The sequence below is a fragment of the Chaetodon auriga genome, chromosome 17, assembly GCF_051107435.1.
Source record: "Chaetodon auriga isolate fChaAug3 chromosome 17, fChaAug3.hap1, whole genome shotgun sequence".
Taxonomy (NCBI): domain Eukaryota; kingdom Metazoa; phylum Chordata; class Actinopteri; order Chaetodontiformes; family Chaetodontidae; genus Chaetodon; species Chaetodon auriga.
The window spans coordinates 11716754-11742885 of NC_135090.1; the positions used below are offsets into that span (position 1 = coordinate 11716754).

The 26132-nt window shown below is 43.4% G+C and overlaps 1 protein-coding gene across 1 annotated transcript in view; it reads right to left on the reverse strand.

The window, feature by feature from the left end:
- The window catches only part of gabbr2 (gamma-aminobutyric acid (GABA) B receptor, 2), a 165593-nt gene that overhangs the window by 44520 nt on the left and 94941 nt on the right, over nt 1-26132 (reverse strand). The window contains exons 4-13 of the mRNA XM_076754518.1: nt 25406-25507; nt 20828-20893; nt 20390-20578; nt 19500-19742; nt 14318-14378; nt 9324-9404; nt 8317-8467; nt 7834-7966; nt 6598-6705; nt 2334-2456 (exon numbers count right to left, since the gene is read on the reverse strand). Coding sequence (XP_076610633.1) covers nt 2334-2456; nt 6598-6705; nt 7834-7966; nt 8317-8467; nt 9324-9404; nt 14318-14378; nt 19500-19742; nt 20390-20578; nt 20828-20893; nt 25406-25507 — 1257 coding nt within the window. The remainder of the gene's footprint in view (nt 1-2333; nt 2457-6597; nt 6706-7833; nt 7967-8316; nt 8468-9323; nt 9405-14317; nt 14379-19499; nt 19743-20389; nt 20579-20827; nt 20894-25405; nt 25508-26132) is intronic.

The following is a 26132-nucleotide window of genomic DNA, read 5'->3' on the forward strand; positions in this document are numbered from 1 at the left end:
TTACCTGGCTTCGTGGCAGAAGTTGATCCAGGTTCACCTCATTTTGCTATCTGATGCAGAAACATCATCTCTCTGAACAAGGCCTAATTCTGTTTATTACCATAAACACTGTTTTTGCCCATACTGTGTTTTCATCTTTCACTTCCTATTTGGGTTGCCTTCTGGTTTCTGGTCCCACCTGACGAGCCCGCAGGCGCTGGGTGCAGAGGAGCTCCAGGCTGCCTGTCCCCCAGCTGAGCCCCAAGGGTCCACTGCTTCTGGTGCTGGAAATCTGGCAGGCTGGGCAGGCATATGGAGCCTCTGCCTCAGCCCAGGCATGCAGATCCACGACCCCAAGGGGGATGCAGACTCCTACATTGAGTGGCTAATATATTCACAACACTCCCCTGGCCGGGGGCTTAGAGTCTGAAAATACTCCACGAGGACCCGACTGCACACACTGACAACATTCACAAATGAATATGTTAAGCAAGGCTTTGCTACACCCTTTAGGCAGGCTTAAATATATAAGTGGCTATCATCACAAAGGAAATCCGGCTTTGTCTAGAGTTGTACAAATGTGCTAAGTATACCTTCAGAGTACGCCAAAAGGAGCACAAGAATGTAAATAAGTCTGGCAAAATATCATGCATCTCTAAACTAGTTTCTTCCTCAGAGATCTCCCACAGGAATCGTTTCATCAAGGACTGAGACAGAAAAAAAAAAAAAAAAACTTAGAAAGGCTGACCTGCTCCCAGAACTCTTAGATAAGCCTTCACAGGATTTTCATTTAATTGAAGACATTAAAAAGTCAAAACTGGGTGCAAGACAGTGTCAGCCACCCTTCCATCCCCCGCAGCACCTTGGCAACAAGCAAGCAAACAACATGAAAATCCATTCAACACAATCAAAAGAAGTCTCCATAAAAATCCACCATTGGACCCTGCCTTTCACTGCAGAGACCTTCTGATAATCTCTGTTTAGAAGAAGGGTCAACGAGGATCCGACCAATGCTGTCAATTTAGGAGGACTTTGCAGTATCCACGTTCTGTGAGCTTCAGAGGTAGATGATTCAATCTCAGCTGCAGTGGCATAATTGCTCCGGCTTGTCTGTTGTTAGCAGCAACAGTAAAGTAAACACAATCACTCCTGTTCCATTGAGTTATGCGTCAGTACCCAAAGGGAATAATCTGTAACAATGTAAAATAGATTTTTCAATAATGTTATTGTTACTTCAACAGACCCAGTGACATGGACATATCAAGTAAAGTTTTTTTTTTTGCATGGACCAGACAGACACACATTCAAATGCACTTCATTCAAGTCAGAGTCAAACACAGATACAGTGCTGTCCCAAATGTACAGTATCCCTCACTGCACCAGCTCTCTAACCCATTTTACCATTACACTGCATTAGTTGCCATCGGCCTAATGCAAGCCCATCTTTTTGTGTAACAACTTAATAGATTGAGGAACGAATGAGTGCCGCAGCCTCTTATGTTTAGCCACTGGAACGCTGAACCATCTATTTAACGGCATGAGCTGATATTCCCAGAGATGTTTTAATATATGCAGCTCGAAATCATCCTGACTCAAGCGTTTAACCCACCGTCTTTAAGCAGTCTGCTGGACACAGCAGTGTCAAAGACAGATCTACCAAACAGTGAAGCCATACTGCATAATATTTCATACATATGGAAAAAATAAAAACTCAATCTGCCACTTTCACCAAAACGACTAAATCCTCCGAGAAAATAAATAAGCAGCTGCGCCTCGCTAATTCACTGTCTGCATTCCTTTAATACCGCTGACAGTTATGTGCTAACATGTCATGCCTAACTGAAAACACCCTTCACACACCATCAACCTATAATGCCAAAGCTACAGTATGTTCATTTTAGCCAATTGGGCGCACAGCTAGATTAATCCTGTACCAATCCCAGAGAATCTGAGTCCACTCTAACCAATCAGAGCGAAGCAGAGTTCATTTCTACTCTACACCACGCCACCTCTCCAGCAAGGAGAGAGTGATGCCAAGTGCCTCTTTTCCAACAGGCCTTGCCAATGTCTCACATCCAAGCTGGCAAATGTCCGTCCATGGGATGAGCACAGGAGGCAGCAATGGCTCACATCCTGACCCAAAAATAACAAGCACAACAAAGATGCTCGCGCTACAGCCCAAGGCGGACATTTTGTTTGCCTAAACTCCAAATACACAGGCATTTTACGAAAGAATCTGTGTCACTGGGATTCTCCCAGCTGAGGCCAATCATGTTGCATCAACATAAACAAAGCCACGATCAAGCACGCGTTCAGAATAGAGACAAAAATAAATCATCAAAATGCGCACTGACCTCCAAGCTGTACTCTTCCACAGTCCTTTTAAGTGGGTCCACAATCTGCCAGCAAATGAGGATGCATAAGTCGATGAGCAGCATCCCGCCAACGATAATCAACAACTTCTGGTCCTTTATGATCTGGAGGGGAAAAAGAAGATGAGATGCTTGTATTAGACAACAGCACACACCTGCTAATGTTATGTAACAGTATGTGTGTCTGTAGAGCCATTTCAAACAACATTTCTCATTGACCACTGTAATTATGTGATTCTCATCCCATCTCAGGACCCAGAGCCCTGCTGGTTTCATTCTAACCATCTAATCAGGGACTGATTACAATGCATTTAGCTGCAATCAACCACCCACTGTGATAGGAAACCAGCCAAACTGTAGGTCCAAAAGACCAAGACCTGGCTCAGGATTTCATACTAACATTCTTTCACACTGTGGCACACGCAGTACATTTAGCAGATTGTACTCTGTTGGCCCAGGACTGAGAAACGCTGGTGGACATTCAGTTCTTTCGACACCATGCCACCAACGAAGCATCATTTTGTTACCTTGTGGCAGGAGAATGTGGGAAAGATCCACCATACGACAGCCAAAGCTGTCAACCACAAAAGCTCCTTTTTTGTACCATGAACTTCAGAGGGATGAAAGCCGTGACCTGTTTGTGATCTTTATTTATAATAGCGTTTGACTGGCTGGAACGGCAGATCAAAGCAAAGGTCAGGGAACACAGGCTGGGCTGTGTTTGGAGAGTATCACATAGCCCAGATGCAGCACAGTGGTCTCGCACGGGTCTACATCCGCCGGTGGGCTTAGGATGAGATGCATGAGGGGATTGTTTGTTTTGATCTGGTGTCTTTTGATGGCATTGGCACTGAACAAATACAGGCAAGGCGAGACGAGGGACATTTCTTGTACAAATACTGCAATGTGTCAGTACAGTTTAGAGGAAGGTAGAAGCCGAGCAGGTCAAAGGGCCATGAAAAAACATTTGATGCCAAGGTGAACAACAATAAAAATACCTGTATGTTAAACAAAAATTCTGGTAAAATCTGGCTGATAAAACGAACATTATAATCTTCTAAAGTAAATAGTTGTAACAAAGATACGCAAAATGTGTGATATTTTAGGGAAATTGCAAAAAAGAGCTCTACACCACCATCTGCTCAACTGTGATATGCTACTCTGCCAACTGAGCCTGCTAGACAAACTACATAATGACTCTAAATTATCTGAAGTGTTATGTACTGTTTTCTTTCCCCCTGTAATATTGGCACTCTGACATATCAGTTGGGTGCCAGTGTGCTCGTGTCTACTGATGAATTTGATTGAGGAAAAAAAAAAAAAAAAGTAATTGAAAACATTTAATGTCCACATGGGTCTGTCATAAACAAATAAACAAATATATATATGTGTGTGTGTGTGTGTGTGTGTGTGTGTGTGTGTGTGTGTGTGTGTGTGTGTATAATGTCTGTTCATAATCAAGCAAACTCCCTGGACCGCCTATGAGATGTGGTTCACAGATCCGAACAAACTAGTGAGTAGCCCTTGAGTTATGGGCTTTTGTCAACAGTTTTCAATGTCAAGAATGAACTCACACTCAACTACATACATACATATTATCTTGTAAGTGGCTGTAAAATAAATAAAAAATTCATTTACTGTGTAGCATCATCCAACAAGGCCAGGGGCTGGCTGTCTCTGCTCTGATACTGTAACATAAATTGAGTTGAAATGCTGTAGCCCAACCTTAGGGTATTGTAACAACAGTGCACTGCCCCTGATCTATCAGGATCCAGGAAGTAATGTGACACTTTAAAAGTTGCTCATGATGATATTTTCTGACAACCTCAAAGTGTGTACACAATCATTATGTGTGTGTGTGTGTGTGTGTGTGTGTGTGTGTGTGTGTGTGTGTGTGTGTGTGTGTGTGTGTCTATACATGCGTGCATGCAACATAATGAGCTAAAGGCTACTTTGTGTTTGTTAAGCATTGCCCTGTGCGTGTGTGTGTGTGTGTGTGTGTGTGCGCATCCAGCAATATGTCACTGAGGAGTACTCAGTAAATTACAGAGATAGGCAGACTGACAAGTAGCTGCTAACCCTGAGGGTGAGGGGTTGCGTAAGGGGTGATGTTTTTGTAAATGAGTATGTTTATCTGTGTTTGTGGTGTGTTTGTGTGTATTTGGAGAAGGAGGACATTGACTGACAACCCCCTCCCCGTCCACACACACACTGTCTCTGGCACTGAGCTATTTAAGAAGTGAAGGAGTGCCGGCCATAGCCCACCGAGTGGAACCCTTATCGAAAACACCCCTGATTTACAATCGGTGCTCTCCCCAGTGTACGGGGAAAAGGTGGAGGAAAGAGAGGCGGGGGGAGTGAGGGATGCAGCTCCAGCCCTAACACTTGTGCTCTTCCCTCCCTTGACAGTGGTTGACAAAGATTTCAGGGCACCAACAGCAACTATCAGTCTACTGAAGCCGATGCACCTGCACTCAATCAGTGCAGAGGAAGTGTGACGTGTGTGTGTGTGTGTGTGCATGCTTGTGTGTGTGTTGTGCAGACAGACCCAGTCCATGAACCGACAGAGTCTTGAGGTTTAGGAGCTGAAATATGCAGTAGGGGTGAGTACTACTTCTGAAGAAGCATTTCTTTTGTCTCCATTAGCATGGAAAAGGGGGTGGGAGAGGGTGGTCTGAGCAGAGATAATTGGCTATGTAGGGTCAGGGTAAAGCTGCCGAGCTCAGAGAGGAAAACCTGTTTTGTGTTCTTCAAATGATTGCTGTGAAAAATATGAAAGGCCAGGTCCAGTGCTACTCATTTGAAAACAGCTGAAAAAAGAAAAACTTTATATCAAAGTACGCAAGTTACCAAAGCTGCTTGTTAGCATGCATATTAGAAGCATTTAGGCTCTTCATTAGTCAGTATAAAGCACATATTAATTCCTTATTCTCCGTGCCATATTCTACAACTACAAGGATGCTAACTAAGAGTTTTCTCTCAATAATTCCCTAATTACTGCTTATTGATAGAAAGTCAAGTACATAAGATAATAACCCAAGCCTGACCCTGACCCTTAATAACCGTAACCCCCAAGCCCCAGCATAAGGCTTTAAAAGTGCTTTATAATGACTACTTAAGAGTCAATATGCTACCAATATGCATGCTAATCAGAAACAAGTTAATACTGAAGTGTTACTGAAAAAAAACAAACGTGGCGATCTTGTGTTGACCCGACTGCAGAGCTGCAGTGGAAACTCAAGCTAAAGTAGAGCTCGATTATGGCTCTTTTGCCCTGTAATGTGGATTCTCTTTATCTTCATCTGTCCCTTGCCCTCTTTTTCCAGCCCTCTTTTCTTTTCACAGTGTCAACCTGACTTTTTTTTCTTGCAGATAGTGCCATTGTTTGTCCTCTCCCTTTCTCTGTCCTGCTTTGCCTTCCTCCTTCTTTCTCTCCACCCTCCCTTCTGCCACTACTTCCCCTACATCCCTCCAACCTCTTCAACTCTTTGATCCATCCCTCTTTCCTCCCTCTCTTCCTGTTCTCTCTCTCTCTGGCAGGCAACCCACACTTCCTCCAATATACAAGGGAGAGGGCGAGAGAGAGGGCAAGAGAGAGAGAGAGAGAGAGGGCAAGAGAGAGAGAGAGAGAGAGAGAGAGAGAGAGAGAGAGAGAGAGATCTATAAATACAAAAGGCCAAACACAGTTACAACACTCAGTGAGCTCGGCACCACTTTATATAACTAGGCCAGTGAAACAGATTGTGTCAGATGTTTAAAAAGCCATTTGTATTTCTGAATCTTTTCTCTTTTTTTTTCCACAGAGAAGATTCTAAAAGCAGGTGCCAGCGGCTGCCAGTCTTTCAGAGTGTTTGTTGAAAAGCATGAGCGTGAATACAAGCACCCACACACCAGTGTTGGGCTTTCAAAAACGCCTGTGAAGCTTCCTGGATAAGACTGTCAAGTCTAGATGTTTTAATGGAGATGTTTGTGGTTTTATGAACTGATCGCTATTCTATCCAACAGATGCACATGGCGCGATAAGAAATAAAAGGTTCAGAACCAGATTAAACCAGGAAGGATCACATGTACCTGTTATGGCCATTCATGAGACGAGCTATCACTGTTTTGAAAAAGCATGTTTGTCAAGGAGGCATAGAAACGACTGATCTTTCATAATCTGAACAGTCAAATGTAGCAGTAGAAGGATTTCCTCTAGACTTCTGGAGATTCATATATTAATTATAAAATACATATTTTTCATTACCTTCTTCTTCATCTTGACATTTTTGAAGATGGCATGCACCCTCCAGGTCTTGGCAAACATGGCGCCAAAAGCAGTTGTGTATCCAACAATGAGGATCCATGTGCGCACCTACCAGAACAACAGGAACACAAATAATCGAGTCATGTCTTAAACTGGTGATCAAGGCTTAAAACAACATCAGATCTGACAGGTATTTGCATTTTTCTCAAGAAGTTCGTTTTGAAATAGCATTGTGAAGCCTTCTAAAAATAAGAGGCTGTCAGATTGATTTTTTTTTTGTCTCGAAGCGTTGAGCTCCAGGGAGAACGTCCTGGACCATGGAAGCTGTCACACTCCTGAGAGCATTTCATCTTAATGAGAAACAAAACGCAGACCTATCTTACTGCCTCGGCACAAAGGACCCGGCTGACGTGTTTTAAAAGCGTACAATTTGAATATAGACTATGATATCCTAAATATAGCTACAGAGTGTTTCTGTGTACTCTGTTTGTTTGACTGCTGCATGTGATCCATGTGTTTGTTTTTGTCTGTGTGAACATTTACAGTCTGCATTCACACACATTCATTCTTGAAGAGCCATTCTCTATCACATCTAGACAGCAATAAAGCTGGGCAGGGAGCACTGGCTAAAGAGAAGAAAAAAAAACAATTACACAATCTATTCGCAAGGAGACCAGCACATATTGATTGGTGGTGAATGGATCAACCTCTGTGCTCCTGTGCTGAAGAACCTCTTCTGAAGTGACAAGCTCTGTTTCGGCTCTACGGCAGCGTTTCAGCCAGGTGGATGGCAGCTCGGAACGTGCCCTGCCTCTCATTACTCTGCGTGTGTGTGTATGTGTGTGCCTCCGTGTCTGGGAGGGTGGTATCTCAGTGGAAACTGGTTATCACTGTAATCAAAACTCTTTAATTAATCCAGCATCTACATAGTCACACAGTAATGCTACCTGGGGGGCGATGCTTAATGTGCTCTATGCTAGCTGGAGACCCGGAGAGAGAGATTCAATCAGTGTTCACTTACTGTTGGTCACACAGTACATGTGAGTCATGTTCCAGCAGCACATTTGAGCTCATGTTACATATATGAAGAAAATAGTAAAACGTCTCGGTCCACAACTATTTTGTTAGCCAGTGAGCAGCGTTCACTTGCTGTACTGGTGCTGAATATGGCGTGCATCCAACCCCAACTTCTATTCATCATTTTATATATTGGCGAATAGTGTTGTGGGAACTCACAGTGCAGAGGGTCTCAAACTCTTTGTCAGAGACAAAACCTCCATCCAGGCCAAACAGGAAGATGGAGGCGTAGGAGAGCATGCCTCCCAGGATGATCAGGTTGTTCATATAGGGACTGGACATCTTGATTAGCCTGGAAGAGAACAGCAGAGCACAATGGATCAAAATGGAATTGACCCTGCCTGTCAAAAATGCTTTGGTATGGAGGAGCCTGAAATGTGAAATAATAAAGTACCTGCAGAGAAAGGTTACTCATCATTCTCATGCTTCATCATTCTTTCATCTCAATACCATTCAATCTCCCCTGATTCTTCCTGTCCTTCACTCATCCCTTCCTTCCTTCTCCCTCAACACCAACCCCTCATTTACTTTCCTGCTGCACCGTACGTTTATCTATTTCACCTTCACTTGCTATCTTTCATCTAATCCCCACGTCTATCCCCCTACTCTCAAGGCTGTGCTTCACCAATGCCGAATGCTGACCTGTGGTTGCGGTTCTTGATGTTGAAGAACAGGAAGGCCCCCGCCATGAGCATGCCCAGTATAGTGATGGTGGACAGGATGCTGTAGAGCGGAACGTTGATGTGGCGCCGCTGCAGACGCACAAACGTCCGATCTTTGGGAGGCTCCACGCCTAAGACAGAACAGAAAAAAATATTCCTCTCAAAATGGGCTTCAAAAATGATGCAACAGTGAAACTTACTTAGTATTTGACCGCCAGTGGTTTTCTGGACATTTTCACTTTCACAGCGACATTTCTCTCTTCACTTTGACAACTTAACCTGCCCCCTTCAAATCTTTTTCTCTTCCACAGCAGAAATCCTGTTATTTGACACTTATTTCCTGGTCCTCAGTTTCCCCTAGTTGAGTGCATGTCTCTCTATGCACCACAGTCAAGTTATTGTGGTTAGACACTGCACTTTCTTATCTTTTGCTCTATTTTTCTCCCGCCAGTGTGCCAATCGATCGCAATGGCATCGTCTTACACATCTCCACTTACTGTGGTCAGGGATGTGGAAACAAGCATCTTAGATGGCACTGTCCTAGAGTTTCTGTATGTGGGGCAAGGCCGAGAAGATGGAGAAAGAGTGGGAGGGTGCTGGAGGAGAGAATAGCCAGGGGGATCGAACAAATTACAAAGTATGTCAACACAAGCAACCACGGGAGGGGTGAAAAATGGACTGGTAAATAATTTAGTTGAGAGAGCACAGTTTAGTGTGGTAAAGGAGAGTGGCGAGTCCCTACACTGGTGGTGGTGTCTGAGTATGTCTGAGCATTTATCTGTGCTGGAGGGAGTTTGAGTTCAAGTGAGCTAGAGACTAGAGTGCTGATGTCGTAAGTGATGGTCCTTTATCGTATATATAAACACACATCAGATGCATCAGGACACCTTTCTGTTCTTCAGTGCCTTTTGCATCCCTGAGTGGATGCTCACACAGTCACACGCATGCAGGCACATACACACATACTGTATCTAGCCTCCTTCATACCTTGGAACCTGATGGAGTTGTTGATGAGGTCCAGCACATCAGCAATTGCGTTATACTCTCCCACCTTCACTTCCTGGCCATCTGTTAAAGAAACACACACATACATGTAGACTTTATTATGTATTTAAACAGGTTACTGGGTGCCAACAGTATTTGTTCTTCACTCTCTGGGCTGATTTTTACACTTTCAAAGCAATTAACTCTGCTAAATACAAATGTCAGCATGCTAACATGCTCACAATGACCACACGCTGATGCTTAGCAGGTTAGCATGCTAACATTTGTTAATTAGCCTTAACCACTCAGTCCAGCTAAGCCTGATGGTGATTCCATGAGTTTTGCTGGTATTTGAACCAAAGCATGTGACACATATTGAGCTGATGAAGCTGCTGGCTATAAAGGTACCAAAGTTATCACAGCATAATTGAACAGAGCATGAATGGAACGTGAGTGTCTGTACCGAATTTCATGGTTGTTGAGACTTTTTGCTCAAAACCACGAATGTCAACCTCATGGTGATGCTAGAGGACGTTGCTGGGGATCACCACAGTCATTAGGTCACATCTGAGAACCTTGACTGTCTGTACAAAATACTGTGGCAATCCATCCAGTAGATGTTGATATAATTCAGTCTGGATTAAAGTGGTGGATGGACCAAGCAATAGATTGATAGAGCGATGCTGCCATACCTTGAGCTGCTCACAGAGCTAAAATGACATCATGTATGGCCACATGCCGAACAACTGCCTTAACGGTTAAAGCAGTTTTGGAGTTTTCCAGCTTGATTCTCTGACAGGTCATGTGAATCTTTTAGGTGGCCAACTTAATTATGCAAGAAAGTGCTGAAATAATGGATCACTGATACAAAGCAGGTTGAAGGGTTTATAAAATGTAGCCACACTGATCCTTATTTGGAGAGAGTGAATCTTTGAGAGAACACATAAATCTAATTCAAACATTAATTGGACACAGTGACAAATGGCTCAGCTTTAAGCTGCACAGTCTGGCACAGTGGTACCACCTCACAGAGACCTTTAACTCACAAGATCTTCAAAAACGCATTATTAATATAATAAAATACAGACTTTTAAGGCACTCGGTAAGATTATCTTTTAAGGTTCTCCGCTGGTAGCAGTCAGCCAGGAAATTGTCTTCCTGTTTTTTACGCTCTTAGTTATTAGGAAGAGCAGACATCACAGAAACCAGCTGTAATACAATGAAGAATCTCCAAATAATGCAGAAGGAAACAACAGATAAATGCAATTGTACCTCTGTATCTTTATTGCAACACACATTGTTTTAAAGATTTCCTGGACGCAGTCAAAGGGCCGTAAACTGCTGTACACCCCAGCTTGTAAACATCCCTGTCTGCTCAAACCTCATCACAGCTATTTCAGGATCTAGTGTTTTCTCTTTTAGAAACAATGATGACTCCCTCAGTTGTAATATTTGGAGGAAGCATGACCTTGTCAGACAAAGCTGGGCCCTTACCCTCCTTCACTCGTACAGATTCCTCACTTAGAGTGAACACCAGGGAGGAGAGAAGAAGGGGATGGAAAGAAAGGACAGATTATTCTGATTCTTTTTTGTAAGCACGACAAACAACCTGCAATTTCTTCTGGTGTGCACACACACGAATCTCTTTGCGCTTCTCCCCGTTATCACTCTTACAGCCCCATTGAACTCCTCAGCAGCATTGTCCTTGACTAGGAAAATGACAGATAACATCAGCTATTGCGGCATCACAGGGCACCATGTTCCCCTCGCCTCTCCTCTCGGTGAGTCACCTCATTTGATCTTCAATTCTGGCATCAAAGCATCAGCAAAACGTTGAAAATGTTACACAGACTATACTGCACGTGACAGTTTCCGAACAGTAAATTTTATGTGCATACACAATCGGGATTTGTATTGCTCAAACTTGCCAGTGCTGAACGAGGATCAATAACCATGTTTCCCTTGACCACGTCCTTTGTTAGGATCTAAACAGCAGAAGGGATTGTATATCAGCACTCAGCCTTTGAGATGCTAAAATACTATCCCAGCACTCTGTCCCCACAGGGAATATTGATGGCTGCAGCAGCCTGGTAAAACTCAACTTGTCACTCAGCCTGTGCGACCACATTTCATGCTTTTTAATTTCATTAGTTACTTTAAACAACTGCGATTTCACAGAACTTTACGAGTTTCCTGACATGAAATACTCATGACTAAAGACGTGAGGTATGAGGCTGGCAAAATTCTTTATTTCTTTGCTGTCAACAAATCTTGTAAAAAGAACAAAACTGTGAAGTGTGGATTTATCCCAATAACAAGTACTGGCTGCGCAGCCAAGCCTGATATCACTTATTCCTCTGTAGACATACACAGTACCTATGAACTGTACTGGAGTAAATGCACCTTGTTCTTTCTACCACTGTTTAATGTAAAGCTGTGAATACTGCTCCTCTTTCTCCGCGCAGTTTTCTGTGTTAATAATAACTCTAATTCTCAATCACAAAACTGTTCCTCTTGGCACAATAAAAACAAATAAATAAATCAAGAAGTAACCTGACGTGCACTAGAACTCTTTAGTCAAGCCGAATCCAAGGCATCTTTTATCGCACTCGTTCTGACCCGTCTCTTTTGCAGTGTTTGTAAATGTGAATAAACTCATTAAGAGCTCCTTTCCATGCTGTTCACATTAGTTTCTCTTTGATCAAGTTACCGTTTTATTTTGTTTCATGTCAGAACTGCAAATTCTAACATGGAAAAAAAAAAAAAAAAAATGCTGCTTCATTTAAAAGCATTGGAGGTACAGTTCAACGATGTTCTTGTGAGCTATTTAAGCTGAAGGGACTGTGAGAAGACTATTGCCTGGAGGTAAACTGACAGCAGCGAGGGTGTTGCTAGTTTAAAATCCTACAGACGATGATTGAAAAGCAGGAAGTTAATTCTTACTTGAGGGGTGTTGTAGATAGGAAATCCTATCACTTATACCTTAAGATCTAAAACATCCTAACCTTTTATCCACACATATCACAACCTCACCTGACTGATATATATATTATTGAAGGGCCATGTTTACTTATCTACCAGCGTGTTTATTTAAAATCTGCACTCAGAGGCACTGCAGCTGTGATCAAGACCTCCGGTAGCGAGCTATCTCTTATCCCCATGAGAGACAGTGGGAGTGAGAGCCATGGAGACCCCTGACAAAGAACGTCTGACAGGGTAAGATGGAGGATCAGAGGCTGAGGACAGATGATAGGGTCATGTTGAGGATCACTGCCTTTTGAAATATTCAAGCCGGGGCTGTCCCTCTTCTCCTCTCCACCCAGCTCAGGCTCTTGGTGTCAAAAGGGTGACAAATTCAAGATCCCTGACAAGTGAGGAAGAAGTGATAGAGTGAAGGTTAAGGAGGGATGGAGGAGATATAATAAAGCAAGGAGAAGACGGAGGGAGATAGGTCTGACACGGGGGAGGATTTGGTCGAGGGAAGTGTGTGTTGAGACACAGCGGACAAGCAGCTCAGGGAGAAGAGAAATATGGAGCCGGAAAGAGATTCAGGATAAGGCATTTGTGCATTTTTTCTGAAAATCTCTCACACACATAGAGACAAACAGTGTAGGAATATTGTGGTCACACACTTTCCTCTCCTCTTTTCTATTTGATAACCCACTACTCATCCAGTTTTTGGTGATAGCGCTCTGTCCCTGTTAGTGCTCCTCCTGCTGTTTGATTTTATTCTTGCAGGTGAACTACAGGTAGAGATGGGAGGGTCATCAGGCACAATGCCATAATGTCATGCACCTATGTCCTTGTACCCACTGTATTTAAGACGGTGCCTCAATCTGTCGGCCTGTCCATACCATGTACATGTCCCACTTCCATACCACACGATGGGTCTGAGCAGGTTTTCAGACTGCAGTGTGCTGTTCGCAACTCAACAAAATGCAAAAAAAAAAAAACCCCACTGAAATACACACTTTGTTTTGTTGAGTGCGCTGCTGATGTATATTATTATCCCACAATGCAATGCAAAGGAAGAGAGGAGTGACTCACAGCAGCAAGCATATAAAATATAATTGTGGCTTGCAGTGTTTTTGAGGGATGACTTAAAAACAAAAAATAAGCATAATTCCATTCACAGTTTGATTAATGTCTGTCTGCACACTTTTTTCTTTGGTTTCAGTGCAGAACTGTAAAAACACTGATCACTAGTCTATTAACAGCAAAAACAGTATGTAAAGATAAATGGTATAAAGCACTTACTGTGAATAATTACTATCTAATATGGAATGGGGACACAGCATCTTTCCCACTGACCAATTAAATTCCCTTGTTTTCACTACACCACACACGTCCATGCAGCACTACAAACTCTTACTTTCTTACTACAGGCGTTGTAAATTTTGTTTTAGTTAAACATGAAATAATAATTAAATGACTACAAATCATGTGTGGTCTCCCTTTTTGTCAAACCCACTGAGCCTGGGCTCCGCATTAGCATACATGCACCAACAGAGTCTCACACACACACACACACACACACACACACACACACGCACGCACGCACACACACACACACACACACACTCACAAGCATGTGCTTAAGCACAGACACACTTTCCCCTATCTCACACGCAGAGTGTGATGTAAGCAGCCAGAGGGATCGAGCCCCTCTGCAGTGGGGAAGATAAGACGGTTGGGCAGAGAGGACTGAACAGCCCCATGCAGCGTGCTACATACATTCTGGGGAGCCTGGGAGCTGGGAATCCCCTGCATCAAGATGCAATCGCTGGGTTATTCTCCCACTCAGCAGGCCCTGCTGGCTCAAATACAACCTAAGGATGATGCTATGAGGACAGAGAGCACTGAGGCATGTTTTTATACAAACCTTAACTGTCCAGACATACATCATATTACCACAGAGGAGATCAAGCACAGTAAAGCACCACAGGCCCTGCGACTTTTAGATTCCACCAGAGCAGGAACAGCAGCCTCACACTTACCTTGGAACTGGTTGAATTTTATTGTGCCCATCCTCTCTCCGTTCCGAAACATGACCTGGCCCTGAAAAAGAAGGCAAAACAAAAACTGTAATATGCGTCTTTAATCTAACACATAGCATACATAATTTAAGTTCTAAAAACATCCTATTATGCTGCAGAAGATGCAGCGTAAGCAGTACAGTGAATTTCTGTAGGAAAAAAAAAGGAGCTTAGTTCAACTAAATTTATGCACAGTGCTTTCCCAATACTGGAGTGTTGGCAGGCAAAGGGCAGAATCTCGGCTCCTGCACATACTGCATCTCATTTGATTAGAAGTGGCCAAAATTGATCTGTTTATGGAGGTAAACAAAATTATCTTTGGGCCAATTCATTTGCTAATATCCTTGGAACAACATCAGATCAGCAAGGCTGCCCGATTTGAACGTGTTTGCTCACACAACGTTGGTACAAATCTGGGCTCAGATAGCATTGAAAAGGCACTTCTTTAAGATCGTCTCACATGTGGCTCCAGAACTGTGTCTCATGGTCAATGTCGCTGAGATTTTATTTGACATTTTATTTCTCAATATTAACTTCTAGCGTAAAAAGGTGTGTTTTTATCTGTCAAGCAGCCAACCTAAAGCGACGGGGAAAACAGCGATGGAAAGTCTTTGATTCAGACATGAGCAATTTGGAGCCAGGGAGCGTCCTGCAAAACGTACACAAGGTAGACAAAAGCAATTCAACTGTGCGGCAATATCGTAAGACATATTCAAATCAATCTGGCTTCTTTCAATTCATCTCTGCCATGTACTCTCATTCTTTCCCTCTCTCGCTCTATTTTCTCCTTCCTTCTGTCTCTTTATCTTCCTCTCTCTTCATCTACCAAGACTGTTCAATTAATTCAGCTCGCCATCTGCTTACAGAGCTCCTTAATTACACATTTAACTGGGTTTACATATTACTGGCTGGCTAACAAAGGTGAGAGCAGAGAGTGGGAGAGAGAGAGTTAGATGGATAGATAGATGGATGGATAGATAGAGAACGAGAGCATTTGCATTGGCTGATTAAAAGACAGCTGAGGGGGAAATATGGGGAAGGAAGCTGGAGAGCCAATTTTGCCTCAAAAAGATGGCAGGCTTTGAAGTAGCGGAGCAGAATCCCACCCCTCTGTTTGAATCCCAGTCTTTGTGTGGCATCTTTGATGTTTGTCTGGGTGTGCGCACGCAAGCACGTCTATGTGTCTGCACTTAATAGGTTGCCACACTATGCTTATGTACATGCACACGTCCCCGGCGATGCCTGGCGTGCGAGCTGCTGCTGAGACACGCGGTCTCCGATGTTGCCTTTACCCTGGTGATGTACAACAGATCCTCTGTGAGCGATGTCACACCGCAGTGTCAATCTGACTTGTCAACGCCATCAAGTTCATTTCGTCACACGCTGCTCTTTCCTACAATATGCTATGCAATTATGCCTGACGTGCAAGTAGGACAGCGCAGTGCACCTCGGTTCAGCTCATTAGTTATTGCATTCAGATAACTGTGGTGTGTAAACAGGGTCGCGCAATGTGGGCTGAAAACAGGGGAACTTGACTTGAACCCGTAATGACAGTGAGTGTATGTATTCAGGTTTCTAGACTAGCTGTGCCATCGTGCTCTCACTGTGCATTAGCATTGCCACTATAATTGCCCTTCACATCAGCAAAAGTGGAGCTATCGCAAACCTTATTGAAATGGCGTGTAGTTATTTGATAGGCCCCAATTTGTTCTCTCAAGTGTATACACGGTTTGCAGAATATGCAAAGTATATCAAACATATGCAGAGGCAACGACTCTGACATTCTTAATTGGAAATAAATGTCTGCACTACAAAGATTAAATTAACCTCCTTTGACCAAAATTCAAAGAAGCCGCCGTGAAAAAAGCCTCTTTCCACGAGGTATTATGCTCCTCTGTAGCTTAGGAAACCTCACTGGAGTGTACTGACCCAGACAGGTGTCCCTTGTCTAGTATTCAAAGGACGTTCAGACCTGAGTCACAACAGTGGCTGATGTGTGTGCGCGCGTGTTTTTGTGTGTGTGTGAATGTGTCTTTCTGAGGTGAGACAGGCGGAGGCAGCCAGGTATTACTTTGTCTGTAGAGGTGAGAATACTGTCAGTGACAGGAGTGCTGGGGTCAAATGAGATGTCGGCCCGTGGGCTGCAGGTGTGACATCGTCCAGGTTTTCAAGGGTTTGAGGTGCGAACACAGCTGATGCGAATGGAACTGTGATGCGTGCACACATACACACATTAACAGGGAATAACGCATGAACATACAGCCCCCTCCCCACCACTCTCTTCTGTTTCACCTCAGTGTGTCTGTTTGAGGTGACTGTCAAGCCTCAGGCTGAGCTCCTCGCCATTACCCAGAAAGACACTGATACCAGCACGATGACCACTGACCACAGATAAAAAAAAAAAAAACAGCAAAACAAGCTGCACCCACACACATGTCATACCCAACCACAACCAGTCTTTCCATGTGGCCCTCCCTGGTGAATTCCAGTGTACATCATCCTGTGGCTCTGGCAGCTATCTGCACTCTCTCCGCCGTGAAAGTCTCTCCCAGCTAATGTCAGCCTTCCTCTCTGTGGCCCTGACAGCAGCCAGATCAATACCATGGAGCCCTCCATGATCACTCTCCTGCCTCTGCTCCGGATACAGCAGCAGGACTGAGATCAGTGCGGAATGGTTTGGCCCCGCGAGACGCTTGTGTGCAAACAGCAAACACACAGCGGAAAATCGTGACATCAGGAAAGACATGAGGCTCACGTCGCATGTGTGCTTGATCCTGAATGATCAAGCACTAATTTCACTGCCATTTCACTGGTGCATGCATGTGGATTCATTTTGTTGGAAAGCCAGTGGAAGTTACTGCGGTCCACGAGCAAACCGATTAGGTTGTGTAACAGCTGCTTTTGAAATCCAAATTTGAAAACAGCATGAAGGATGTATGCAGTGTGGAGGGGAAACTGCTTTCCTGTGTCTTTGATTGTCATGTGTGGGTGGAAGTTTCTATGTGCTACGTGTGTGCTAAGGTACAGCCACAGCGCTTTTGATCTCATTTAATGTAATCCCTTAAAAGAACAGCTATAATAGTTGAAAGATCTAAAATGTTTTGGCACAAAGATGCATTTAATTATTCTGCAGAGCTGCAGTCTTCAAACAACATAACCGTTTACCACGTGTACAATTTTCATGCTCAGGATGTGTTTATTCTATTGAGGATTTGTGGTTTTCAAAGTGCAAATGTCATTAGAAGAAAATGTTATGTATGTAAATGATGTTTTATTTTCTTTGCATGCAGGTTGACTGGAGCTATCCTGAACATTTCCAAAGCAGCAGTATTAATGGGATTCATTCATAAAGTGGGACAGTGATTGACAATGACGGCTCCCAAAAAGTAAGCAAGTGTATTTACTTAAGCACTACAGCGTACCTAAGTGCAATGTAATGTACAAATACCTCACTTAAGTTTTTCAATCCTTTCTAAAAGTTTCTGCTTTTACATTCAGGGCAAAACACTCTAAAAAGTGTCCTTCATCATAATAAGCACCACATTTTGAGGCACATACCTCTGCAATTCTTCTTCATCAAACATTTGAATGCAGGGGTTTATAGTGTAATGAAGCATTTACACACTGTGGTATTGCTACATTTACTCAAGTAAAGGATTTGAGTACTCGTTCTGCCTCCGATGGCGACATGTGTAGGATCAATATGAATCAATACAGTTATGAAAGCAGAGAATAGGAGTGCTTGCCTATCCAAGCAACCGAACAGGACTTCATCATCTTTTGTGCGCCTGGAGTAAAAAGTGAATGAACTGTTACATGGCTGTCGATATTCCTGTGTTGTTTTGCTTCCCTCAGTCTCTGTGGAAAGACTCAGTGTCAGCAGCCTTGAGTGGGTCTGTGTGGAGAGAGAGGTGAGAGCAGAGGGGTGAGGATTTGATATAGTGCCCCCTGGATGTTCGGACCTCCCAAAGGACCTCACAAAAACAGAAGTCTATAGCCTGTACTGCCTTTCTCTGAGACATTCACTCTCCTCCTCACTTTTCCTGTTGACATATATACTGCATTAACATATGTATCTCTACTTTATTGTGTCTATCCACTTCCCTCTTGTGTCCCTGCCATCCACACTTATTCAGTATTTATGAGAAAAGGCAGAGCATTTATTGAACACTGTACCTCTCCAATTTCCTAGTATAGTCAAACTTTCTCCCTCGTCTCCACATTTTTTTCAGGCCATTTATTTGTAAACACAGTTATGAATATGATATGAGAAATGCTCTTATGTACTGCAAGGCCCTGCATGCCTACTGGCGGTCTGGACTGGGGGCAGCATGGCATCCTCTAATAACAGAGTGGCCTTTACAGGGAACAGGAGATATCCTCTAACAGCTCAATAGGAAGTGAGAGTGAGTGCAGGCCCACACACACACACACACACACACACACACACACACACACACACACACACACACACACACACACACACACACACACACACACAAGCACACAAGCACACACACACACACACAGCTTGTAGCTAGCGTAGCCACCAGGATCAATTTTGAATGCATTGGAGTGAGTCGGCAGCACCAAATGGCACCACTTTGGGCTTCATACAGACAAGGATGGCTCAGTAACCTTCTCTGCAAACATGCTTCCAGCCTCAGAGAGCGGTAATTAATGCCTTGCCGTGTTGTTCTGACATTTGCCCAACCCATACCATACAATCACAGAGCATATATAATTTACATAGTGTTTACACGCATAAACACTCACAGCTAGATGTTTTAATTCTCCCCAAAAGATGCTTCTTCATCAGCAGTGACATTTATGGCATTTTGATTGTGTTACCTTAAACCGTATTTGCATCTGTGTATGTGTAAGTGTCTTTCCATCTCTCTCTCACTGTAGGTGCCTCATCAATATTAACAAAACCTTTTTCCTGCATGTACATGTAAATGAACGGTACGTAAGTGCCTGGAGAGTATCCCTGTGATCGCATACGTCAATTAAGTGTAGTCAGCAGGTGCTCTGATGGCACAGTGTGTGAAAGCGAGTGAAGTAAAACAAGGCCATTCTAACTTCCAACATGTCAGACCGTGCCATACTTTTACATAACGTTCATGTCTCCTCCATGACTTACTGTAACTCCAAAGAAGTTGGTCTCGTTCATGACGTCCAGCACCATTTTTCCCACTTCGCGGTCATCCACAGTGAAGTTGTGGTAGGTGTTCTGCCTTTGTTTCTGCCGGAGCAGCTCCATCACGCGAGTCAAGGTTTTCGCAATGACCCAGATCCCGTCGTAGGCAAAGCCATGAAACTTGCTGGCCTCCACACCTTTCTGCTGAAGCTCTCGGCTGTACTCCCTCTCGTACTCCTTAGGGGTCTAAAAGAGAGGTAAAAGACAGTGTTGCATTAATGATGGATTATTTCAAATGCATTATTATTGGTGCACCTTTGTCCGAAGAGAAGGGATTGTTTTCCACATAATCTGAGATACAAAGTTACTGGATATTGCTGTTTTGGGATCGATGCTCCTGTGCTGGGTAGTGCAACATTAAATAAAGAAGAAGCCATGATTGATTTTGGCTGAGATCTCTGGTTTACAAACATGCATCTAAGATGTCTTTTTGTGGAGAAAGTTCTCTTATGTTTCCACAGATCGATGGAAATGTTAAAATCACTGAAAAGTACAAAAAACCTCTGGTGATAATAAAGCTCTGGTCTAAAAACAGAAACCAAAATTAGGAACCAAGCCAAAATGAGCTTTGTGCTTTATTTACCTCAGGCTATTACACTGCACAATATACATTTAATTCAACAGCATCATTTGACCACACGTGGCTACTGCCCAGTCTGAAATACATCAGCATTAACAATGAATGTTTTAGTGGGTGACTTATTCAGCTCAGTGGTATTGTAGATTCTTCTCACTTGTTTTAACTGAACTTTGTCTTCAAGCCTCATGACACATTGAATTCCTTGTTCACAACATTAAAGTCTTCTGAAGTACAACAGCAAGTAGTCACTCACCCTGCCAGAGATTCCCTTGATCTGCCGAGCGCTGAGCGGTTCAAAGTCCACGCTGATGTATCCCTCCATGGCCGTGAGCAGCTTCTTGGTGGTGCAGTTGGTGGAGTTAGCCTGCTCCCACCAGTTGCCCTGGTACCAGCCGGGGATAATCCACTGGTATTTACTGCCAAACATGTTCAGGTTATACGCCTGGGAGGGGAAGAAGAAGAAATGGAGTGTCATGAGGTGCTGTGTATCCAAAAGCTAAAGCTTGGCTGGAGAGTTTGGGTCTAGTGCCAACTGATGCAATAAAATACTGAAATCATGAACTAAGCACCGAGGCCAAACCGTCTGAGGCCAAATTATGTGACACCAAACACTAAACTGAGAAATTTAGCTACGTCAAACCAGATCACATCCTTAACAAATCATCTGTTCAAAGCAGCACTGAGGACTTACACAGCAGAAGACTTTAGAGGCCAGGTTCTCGTCAAACTGGCCAATGATGATTCTCACATCGTTGTCCTGAAAAAAAGATAGAACACCCTGTGAGTTGAATGGCAGATATGAGCACAGTGAGGCATGCAAACCTGTACCTCTACAGTGTGGATTCACAGTAATGCTGCCATACCCAGAACTGCATCTCAGTCAATACAGCCATTCGAAAAAAAGTGTATCTGTGCTAGGATCAGTTTTCTCCTCTGTCTGCAACATCACACTTTAACAAATCGGCATAGGATCAACCATGTTGCGTGTGCTGTATTTTCATTATTATGTCTCTGAGTAGCTACAAAGTATGTGGCATCTGAGCGGTGAACCAGTTGCTGTGGGGCTACGGCAATATGAAGTCACATAGTGTCGATCCATAACAAGAGAGACATTAGTGTCAGCAGGCAGAATTGCCTGCCTTGCCAACCAGGCTGGAGAGCACAAATTTACATGGGGATTCAGAGCACATAGCCTGGTGATTGACTCTGTAAATAATTCAGATTGCCCGGGTGGAAGTGCAGCATGTTTCATGGTGGGAAAAAAGATCAGGCTGTGGGGCCAACAGTCTGTCATTTAGTGTGCACAAGCATGTATAGCATACAGCATGTGTGCGTCAAAACACAAACACATTACAGTACCAAATTGGCCCAAATCTAATCTAATCACACTGACATAGGTTTGATGAATCTACATCTGGTCAGCAAGGCTGGAGGTGATGTGGGATGCATGGAGAGAAGTCTGTAACAGGCTCTTATTCAACCCTGTGACAGTGCAGAGTTTTCACTACGCAGTGGAAGATCTGCTTTACTATTTTGGGATTTGCCACCAACAGTCATCTTGTAATAGGATTGTCATTCTTTCAAACATACTTGGTAATGTTTGGTGATATCATGTTCTTTGAGTGCTACAGCGTTCACTTCCCTCTTGTATTGATTTGGTGAAATTGCTCTACATTCCAAACAACCATGCAGTAAAACCTTTTTGCAGCATGGCTGATGTCACACAGGGCCTTTTTGAAATGTAATTATAAAACAGAACAAACTGCAAACATGTTTTACAGTCAACCTGGGTTGAACTGTAATAAAACATTAAAACAATTTTAAAAAAAAGTGACAAACACACCAGCTGTAATCTCAGTGAACCCACAGTGTCCTGCCTTTAGTCTGGATAATGAGAAACCCTTACGAACACAGTTCTGGAGGTCGCCTTCCCTCAGGCAGTCTCTACCATATGTCACGCATTCACAGATCATAGGGGGCAACCAATCACTGTCATCTTAATTCCAATTCCTTGAGGCGATTAGACACACAGAGCTACCCAACAGCCAAACATTGTAATTTTTCCTCTAAATAACTGTATAGATTATAGAGGGAATGGATGGATGGATGGATGGATGGATGGATGGATGGATGCTAATGCACTACCTGCCCTCACATTCGAAGATCTAAGACTAATTCTCTCACAATATCACCTATATAGGTTCTGCACTGTATATGGGACACACACACACATGCACACTAACACACTAAAGAGGATGAGAGCTTTCAGAAAGCAGAGCAGCTCAATGAAAAGGCTTCTCTGGTGGTTTCTCCCCAGAGCCAGAGAGCATGCTGGGACATTTAAGGAGGTCTTTTGTATGAAGCCCTCAGTGTTGTTCAACTGCTCCTGGCACCTTCACAATGTGTGCGTGTGTGTGTGTGTATATCAATGTGCAAGAAGGGCAGGTAGTAACTTTTCTTGGGTGCACTCTTGGTTTATTTTGTGTGCGTGTGTGTGAAGTGCCAGCGGCTGCTCAATAACACTGAACCTCCCTGGAGGAAAGGCTCTTAACCCAAATGGCCACCGACCACAGCTTCAGTATGAATTCTGGCCTGCCTGGCAACAACATGAAAAGACTGTGTAGCTGTGGGCAAAGCCATGCGTGAGTGTGTTATGTTTGTGCAATACAGACAGACCGGGGCACTATAGGGCCCTGAATTACCCTCATTGCTCGAGCTTTTATATAACTATAACAATAATTGTTCTCACAGAGGTTAGTGTTAAGGGCAGTCTTCACTGCTTTATCTGTGACAGGGTTGTTTGTAACTTTATGATGGTGATTTATATGTGATAATGGTTTGAGTAATATTGTACCTCATAAGCCCAATCAGGCACTGTTAAGGCTTATTAGGCACACACACTCACACACACATACACACAAACACTGTACTAATGATGGTCTTTTATGAGGTTGTGGGAGATGTGATTTGTAGACTGGGCAATGCGTTGCCTCTACCCACTAAACCATCCCCCCGTCTGTTTGTGATGATTACTGTGCAGCGAGTGTGCTGTGCGCAGATGTGCTTTGGTGCACACACTCGCAGGATAGATCTGTGTGTGTGTGTGTGCGTTTGATCGCTAATTGATCCTAGGTGAGCATTAACTGTTATACACACTGTTATGACCATAGATCTGGCATTATTATCTGAAGTGGAACAAACTGGCTGTTGCATTCAGTCAGTTGACGCTGCAATATCTGAACATTTCTGACCTTGTCACTAAACTCACATTTAGGGAGAACATATTGTTGTCGCTGTGTAAACCGTTGGAGGGTCAGACCTAGAATTTGGTGTGGATTGGTGCTTGAAGCTAGACATGAGGAGGACGGTGTGCTCTGTGTTTGCAGTGAGAGACTCTTGCTTGAACTTTGTGCTATTGGGGGATTTGAACGAGCAGAGGTGCTTCATCAGTTTGAAAAGGGGGACACTGCGGATTACAGGACCACCTCTACTGATAATATCAGTTCATCAGTGAGGCAAAAAAAAGTTTCAAAAGAAAATGACCGTCCCCTTCTATGTTATATCAGAGCGGCAAGAGTTCTGAATCATGATAAATAATTAAATTATAATAAATAATAAAACGTTTTGGACTTCTTTTAGATTTTAGGACATTCTTTCTCATGTGGCCCTCCATTGAATGCAGGCTCCCTAAATTGGCCATCACTCATGAAAATCTTAAAAAGACTTTGAAATTTCCGCTGGCATGTTCAAATTAAAGAATAATAAACTTGATTGTTACTAAGATTAGAAGGTATGTGTGTGTGGGGGTGTAAGCCTGCCTTTGTTTTCTGATGCTGTTTTGTCAGCCTGTCCAATACCTCGGGAGAGAGAAGAAGAGATGAAGATGAAACAAGCAGAGAGCGACAGAGAAATGTAGAGGGCTGCTTCAGCGGCGTGCAGCAGAGATGCCTGTCTGCTTTTTTAATATTCCAGCTGGATCGCAGACATGAGGGCTCTATTTGTGGATCACACGGTGACGCCATGCTCCCCCACCCCCCCACCCACCCACCCCACCCTTGGCACATACACAATCTCTCACAACACTGTACCAAAAAAAAAAAACAAGACAACAAAATCTGTGTCACCCTCTACCTCATCATATTACGTAGCTGTCGGGGAGACAGCAAACTGCCGTTGCGAGGTGAGCGGGAAACAGACCATTAGGGTGTCAGAGGACCCCCGCCCACCCCATCCAAACGTTCTGGAGAGCTTTTTTCGAGGCGACACTGTGATTTGCATATTTAGAGTTGATCAAGGAAGGGTGGTGTCAGCTTAAATTGTCAGCCCTCAACATGAAGAGTTTACACGTATATTTTAGGAAAGACAGTTTATCTTCCTGTTCCTTCTCTACCCATCTGTCTCTCGTCATCTCCCTGTTGCATTTCTTTCAACCTGCTCCATCGCGCGTACGTCATATCTTCCACCCCTCTCTCTTTCTTTCTCCTACTCTGCTCTCTTCACTTCCAGCAGCTTTTCTCTGGGCTGTGCCAAGTATCTAACTTCCTGTCTAAAAATAAAACTCAACCCTGATTCCAAACAAAGTTGGGACACTAAATAAAAACAGAATATGATCATTTGCAAATCAATTAAGTTCACTGGCTACTTGTTCATGCGTTTAATTTACTTCCATTGACAATGTTTCTCCTTCAAACTGTATGTAGCACTGACACACGGCACATATACAGCTGGTAAATGAGGCCAAATGCGTCTCTGATTGCCTCTGGAGATAGTTTGGATAATTTAGCCTTCACACTTGACTGCATTTACATCTGAATTTCATGCATTTTTGCTTCATCCAAGCAAACTCTGATCACCCATGCATGTTAACACCAGGAGTAAATGGTGTAAAGATGTTCATGTCTAACATCTCAATGTTGGCTTAATAATGGTTCATTTTGTTCTGTCTCATTTCATTTCAAGGGAGAGGAGAGTGAAAGAAAGCAAGAAATCCTGTATGCATGCGTGTACATGTGTACATATCAAACACCAAACATCCATAAGTCAGTGCAGGACATAAGGGATCCCCCCAGCCCTCTATCCTACCCTACCCCACCCCGCCCAGTCAACTGATTCATCATTCACTTTGGGTGGCATCAAAATTGTGACACTAAAATCAGTTGATCCTTAGTCATTTGGAGTATCTACGAATTATCTGAATAAAACCGACCTTGAATCATTCTAATTTTTTTATTTAGTTGGAACTGTGAAGTGTCCACGCTGCATCACTTACCTTGAGCTTCTTGACATTGACACAGGGGTCGTTGGAGAAACTCTCTGTATCAGCGATCTGAATGTCGGCTTTCTCCAGCTCACTAGTTAGATCATTCCTCACCTTAAAGAGAAGGAGAGACAGAAAAAGAGAACACATGAGCATGGTTTCTAATTTTCTATGGAAGCTGCTCAATGCTTTGCTCTTTTTATTTATCACCCAGCCCATTCACAGTTCTCTTCCCAGCAGACCGAACACTCACCCTTGAACACTTAGCTCCATTCTTTTTTTAACTGACGCCAAGTGAGCTGTAGTCAGTGTTGGCGAATTAAGTCTGTCTCTAAAGGTTAAAAGCAACTGGCAGCGTTCACAGAATCCAGGTGGGATCATGTACTTATCGCTACACTTGCAACTCCTATTGGTTGGAGCGCCATAGCAGACAAGGTTGGGATCTGGGGGGTATGAACCTCCATGAGTGACACCCTCCCTGGAAACATCCTTGTTATTGGCTGAAAAGAAACAGCTAGTCCCGGAGTCAAAGCTAAACATCAGAATACATTGATGAGCCACATTCAACACAAAGATCACATCATTTAGGTCTAAAAACTTTGCCACAGATCAAAAACACCATCAGGTTGTAGTCAAAGAAAATACAGTGTGAGCCACTTGATTTCCTGAATCCTGCTGTCTGGTTCCCATACGCCTCTTGTCTCACCAGTCCATACATAGTAGCTTCTATTTTTCAGAT